We start from the raw sequence: 6,301 nt of genomic DNA on the forward strand, positions 1-6,301 counted from the left end.
AATTAGAAATTAGAAATTAGAAATCAAATGGATGTGAAGCATTAGACAACTCCATCTGTTCCCCACAACTCCATCTGATCAAAAAAATTAGAAATTAGTTTCTATTACACTTTATCTAAATTTGAAATCAAATGGATGTGAAGCATTATCCATACTGCAAAATGCCATAAGAAATTAGTTTCTAATGTATGTGAAGCATTATCCATACTGCAAAATGGATGTGAAGCATGATCAAAAAAATTTGAAATTAGTTTCTAATGTACCATGGATGTGAAGCAGTTTCTAAGATCAAACTGCAAAATGCCATAAGAAATAAATGCTACGTATGAAGGAAGAATTTAATCCATACTTCAGAAATAATGCTATGATAGGAAGGAATTTAACTTCTTAAATGCTACGTATGAACCATTTTGGCAAAATACCATGGATGTGAAGCAGTTTCTATGATAGGTAGGAATTTAATCCATACTTCAGAAATTATGTTCCAAAGCAAATAATGCTACGTATGAAGCAGTTCCTATGCATTAGCAATTAGCAAGTTGATACTATATAAAAAATACACCAACATGTTCAACTCCTGTTGCACTGATGATTGCCAAACTATATTCCTATGCATTAGCAATTAGCAAACAAAAGGGCATTTCAACTTTATAGAAGGCAACTAAAGAACTTCTTAAGAGACATACGTACCTTGCCATTGTTAGCACTATCGCCACCAACATCAATGCCAATACCGCTACCAATGCCACCACTATTAACCTAATTTCACAAACAAAGTTGTCCACTATTATCAATAACATAAAAAACATACAAGACAAACTTATATTGTTTAATTACAAACCTGTTCTTGTTCATCTTGTTGTCTCATATTTTGGAAAAACATGGATCTCATTTCATCCATTTGCATTTGAAGGTTATGCACTTTACATTCAAGATGTTTAACAGTTGCTTTTTGTTGCATAGAAGCTCCAACTTTCGATGGTGTAATTCCAAAGCCCATTCCACGCACTCTACCTCGAGGTTCTTTACCAAATACACGACTAATTGCATCTTCCGCTATGTTAGTTGTGTTTAGAGACTCAGGTGGACATTCTTCTAATTCCTTCTGCAAATAATATAATACAACCGTTGTAAAATGAAGATTTAATAATGGGATGTGGTTGCACCGGTATAAAAATTGTTGAACATAATAACAATAAATATTCATAATACCAATTTCTCTCCAACAGCTTGACTACTAGGTTGTCCATTTTTCTTTTTATGACCTTCAATCCAAACTTTTGATCTTGTAATTGGTGTATCTGTAGTATTTGTTTCTTCCTAAATGAAGAAATAATAGTATGTAAGTGTATCTACATAATATTTTATAAATAATAATACTCACCATCATGCTAGCCAAACGTGCATAACCTCGCCGGCTCATCGTGTGAATGTGATCTTGATTTGACCTCATTTCTCTATATTTTGCACTTTTTGCCTAAAAATAAAAATATACTTAACATATTCATATATAAACATATTAATTTGAAAGTATTTCTAATATAAAATTTCAGTAAAAGGAACACTTTTAAATTAATGCTTACTTGAAATTCAGGTGATAGTGTCCTCTTTATAAATAATTTCCACTCCTGTTGATCCATAAATTCAGGCTTCAAAAGATCAAGATTCCGTGTAGCCACTTTACCAGCATTAGCTTCTCGTACAAGTATTTGCAGTTTCGATTTTCTATCACGCCATAACTTAGCTAACTTTTTAAAGATTGCTTTCTTTTCCCACTCTTCAACATTATAATTCACCTGTGCAAATAAAAATATGTTATTTTACCTACATTCAAGAAAGAAACCCAAAAAAAAAGTAACTCGAGGCATTACCTGAAGAACACTCCACATCTTATTCTTCACATCTTCGTGTACGTCATTCCACTCATCTAGCGTATATGACACAAATTCTTGTACAATGCAACCTAAAAAAGAAGCATACTTCACAGAATTGATGCCGACTGGTTGTCCAAATTCATTACGTTCCAACTCTTTGGGCTTTTGTTGAGCAGTGGCTAATTTCAACTTTGTTGGACCTCGACCCTTTTTCTTTTTGAAACTGTTGTCATCATTTTGCTCTTTGTCATACAAATCTTCAGAAGAATTAGGTGATGTATTCGATTCCACCCTCGATATCCTCCTCTTAGTTATATTTTCCTACAAAAAAAACATAAAGAAATTGACGTCATGTGAAAGCAAGACAGTATTGAAGCAAGACAGTAAAAAAGCTTTGCTGCATATTAAAAAGAAAATACCTTTATCACCTGGTTTTCATCTATAGATGATTTGCTGCGTTTTTTCCCCATTTTTCTGCAAGTGTAAATTTTATGTAATGACCTGTTCATAAACAATGACATTATACATTATTGAGAATAAATAGTTCTATAAACTAAATTAAAAAATAGAAATGCATATAATGGAACTTATGAAGCACTCTGATTACTATAATAAAATATGAAACTATAAAAACTACACCTGATAAATTATGTCATGTATCAATCACATCAATTCCATCACAATCATTTCTTGCATATGGTTCTTTTTCAGTAATGTTAATATCAAGTGTAGACACATCAAGAGGTGTTGATGAAAAATAAATGTTGTCTTCAATCAAATTCATGTCATGAATACCCCGAGGTGGCGCCTTTAGCACTACATACCAATTTGATTCATCATTGTCCCTAGAATAGAATACTTGCTTTGCTTGTGATGCTAAAATGAAAGGATCACTTTCAAAAGTTCTTAATCCTTGGTGTAGGTTAACCAGTGTAAAACCATCTTCCATTTTAATACCACTTCCGGTGTTGGCCCAATCACATTTAAACACAGGCACTTTGAAAGAATAGTAGTCTAGTACAATAATATCTCGTATAACTCCATAGTATGCTAGTCTTCCTCTTGTATGTGAATATTCATTAGCACTAGATTGACAAATAGTATCAGCTTCAATTGAAACACCACTATTTTGTGTCGATCTTCCAACATCATTTGTGTGAAATCGATGTCCATTTATAATATAACTCGTATATGATATAACATTCCTTCTTGGACCTTGTGATAGCCATTGAAGTCGGTCTGAGGAGTTATTAAAATCATGTTTCGATAACCATTGAGCAAATGTTTCCATATGTCTCTTTTGTAACAACGTGTCATTAGTCATCACACGACGATCTGTTTGTTTAAGCTCTTCAATATGCATCCTATTTAAAATCATTGAAGGGTGATTGTTAGAAAATATGAAATTTGTAATAGACCATAGTTATCTAATAAGATTTACAATTAACTATACTCACTGTAAATAAGGTTCAACTTCAGCACTATTGAATAACACATATCGATGTGCTGCTTGCAACAGATTGTCTTCTAAAATCCGTTCTGTTCCTTTAGATATTGGACGACCTTCCTCTAATTCATTGTCCAAATCCTCATTTCGATTAACATGGTCACCAATACTAGAAGCTTTTTTAAAATATGCACTACAAAAGCGCATTCTTTCTTCTGCGAGATAACACTCAGCTATGCAACCCTCTGGCCTTGCTCGGTTCTTCACATAACCTTTAAGTATTTTCATAAATCTAAATAACAAAAAAAATTCACAATCATTAGTTGTTGATAGTAAAATGAAATTTAATGTATAATATTTATTACCTTTCGAATGGATACATCCATCGGAAGTGAACTGGTCCACACAAGCGAGCCTCTCTTGCTAAATGAATTGTCAAATGAACCGAGATGGTAAAAAAAGCGGGTGGAAAATACCTTTCAAGCATGCATAGAGTTTCAGCAATATTATCCTCGAGTTGTTCTAAACGGTTCCTGTCTAAGACTCTTTGACATAATTCATTATAGAATGCACACAATAGAAATATAGCATTGCGTGGACCTTTGGGTAAAAGAGATCTCAATGCAACTGATAGCAATTGTTGCATTAGGAGATGGCAATCATGAGATTTCAACCCGATAATCTTTCTTTCTTCTAATGAGATACAATTACTAATATTTGAGCCATAGCCATCTGGTAACTTTATTTTCTTCAACCTAGAGCAGAATACATCCATTTCTTTTTTAGACAATGTGTAAGGTGCAGCAGGCAGGTGATATGTATTTTCTCCTTTTTTTTGAGGATGTAATTCTTCTCTAATTTGTAAGTGCATCAAATCTTTACGAGCATTAACACCATCTTTGGTTTTTTGCTTCACATTCAACAATGTGCCTATGATATTCTCGCATATATTCTTTTCAACATGCATCACGTCTAAGTTGTGACGTAACAAGAGTTCCTACAAGTAGCCGACAACACATTTCAAATTATTAATTTAATAATATAACAAAGTAATTAAAAGAGAATAGATAGAGAGTCAAATAACTTACACTCCAATATGGCAAATTGAAAAAGATTGACTTTTTCTTCCACACTGAAACTGGTTGTTGTACTATTTTGGAACTATCTAATTTCTTCCTCTTTGGTTTTGTAGTGTTCACAACCTCACCCTTCTGTTTTTTACCCCAATTATTTTCTATGTCTTTCACCGCATTGAAAATTTCTAACCCATTCAAAGGTCTAGGTTTCCCTTTGCTCTCTTTTTTTCCATTAAACCACTTTTTTTTCTGACGGAATGGATGATCAGGCGCAAGGAATCTCCTATAACCCAAGTATGCAAACTTTCTACTATACTTAAGCCACGTAGAACACAAGTCTTCACCACATATCGGGCAACCAAATCTACCTTTTGTGACACATCCAGCTAGGTTTCCATAAGCTGGGAAATCATTGATTGTCCACATTAGCATAGCCCTCAAATTGAACGTCGACTTGCTATATGAATCATACGCCTCCACACCTGTATCCCATAACTCTTTCAAATCCTCCACAAGGGGTTCCAAATATACATCTATATCATTTCCTGGTTGCTTTGGGCCTGGAATTAATAATGACAACATGAGATTTTCCTTTGCCATGCACATCAATGGAGGAAGGTTGTAATTAACCAAAATAACCGGCCAACAACTGTATCTGGAACTGAGGTCACCAAATGGATTAAATCCATCTGTTGCAAGACCAAGCCGTAGATTTCTAGGATCTGATGCAAATGATGGCCACTTATGATTTATGGTATCCCAAGCTACTGAATCAACTGGATGACGCATCATATAATCTTGACTTTTATGGTTGGAGTGCCAAATCAAGGCTTCGGCCTTTTCTTCAATCTTAAACATCCTTTTCAATCTAGGAATCACGGGAAAATACCGTAGCACTTTTTCTGGAACTCCTTTATGTACTTTAGCAGTGATGCGATCCACTTTCCATCTTGAGGAACCACACTTTGGGCATGAGTCCAAATCTTTAAGCTCCTTTCTGAATAGACAGCAATCTTTCGGGCAAGCATGAATCTTCTCATATCCTAAATCAAATGGTTTCAATAGTTTTCTCATTGAGTAAACATTTTCTGGAAGTGTGTTTTTTTCTGGAAGCATATCACGTAAAATCTTAAGAAGCTCATTGAAACTATTGTCAGTGTGTCCATTAGTAGACTTATAATTGTATAATGTCACGACTGCTGACAACTTTGTGTACGTTCTACAACCAGGAAAAAGAGGAGTTTCTGCATCTTTTAATAAATCAGCAAACTCATAATCGACTGTCTCAGACAAAGTGTGTCCAACCTCTTCTTCCGCCACAAAAGCATCTTTATATAAGTGATATTCTTCTCTACTTTCATCCTCCTCTTCCATAACTCCTCTTGAAATACCTTCATTTTGAAATTGTGAGGTAGAATTTTCACCATGGAAGAACCAAATAGTGTAAGAAGGATCGATCCCCTTCATAATTAGGTGCTCATATACTTGATCAAATTTCATATACTTCTTATTCTTACAACGCTTGCAAGGACATAATATGGTTTCACGTGTTTTTGCATAGTTCCTAGCTTGTAACAGAAATTTTTGAACCCCTTCTTCATACTTCGGATCAAGCCTTGAAGGCAAATGCATCCATTCCTTATCCATTTAGTATATGACAAAAATCCTAAAATAGTATTTACAATCCATTATTAAAATATATAAAAATCACTATACATATGAAAATGGATAAGAACAAGAAATATATTATTTGTAGCAAAAGCCATAAATCAAGTATGGTTCAAAATCCATAAGTGAGATGTGTATGGGTTCTTACAAATAGCATAGAGTACCTGGTATTCTTCGGGAAGTTATTCAGAGACGGCGAGTGTGTAACATCCAAGAATAAACTTCCCTGCCAAGTT

General features: G+C 34.1%; 2 protein-coding genes across 2 annotated transcripts; both read right to left on the minus strand.

Annotated features, from left to right (window-relative positions):
* Positions 1-829: 829 nt before the first annotated feature.
* LOC141817145 (uncharacterized) lies at positions 830-2,344 on the minus strand. Its single transcript, XM_074704817.1, has 6 exons — positions 2,294-2,344; positions 1,872-2,195; positions 1,584-1,796; positions 1,385-1,477; positions 1,213-1,320; positions 830-1,105 (listed from the first exon to the last, which is right to left on the minus strand). The coding sequence occupies exons 1-6, from the start codon at positions 2,342-2,344 to the stop codon at positions 830-832; spliced, it is 1,065 nt and encodes a 354-aa protein (XP_074560918.1).
* Positions 2,345-4,287: 1,943 nt separating this feature from the next.
* LOC141817144 (uncharacterized) lies at positions 4,288-6,044 on the minus strand. Its single transcript, XM_074704816.1, has 2 exons — positions 4,410-6,044; positions 4,288-4,293 (listed from the first exon to the last, which is right to left on the minus strand). Exons 1-2 carry the CDS (start codon positions 6,042-6,044, stop codon positions 4,288-4,290), a joined length of 1,641 nt encoding a protein of 546 aa, XP_074560917.1.
* Between the last annotated feature and the right edge of the window lie 257 nt (positions 6,045-6,301).

Source organism: Curcuma longa, unplaced genomic scaffold (assembly GCF_044706935.1).
Source record: "Curcuma longa cultivar G26 ecotype Majalengka, Jawa Barat unplaced genomic scaffold, ITB_CL_G26_1.1 contig_19444, whole genome shotgun sequence".
NCBI classification, from domain to species: domain Eukaryota; kingdom Viridiplantae; phylum Streptophyta; class Magnoliopsida; order Zingiberales; family Zingiberaceae; genus Curcuma; species Curcuma longa.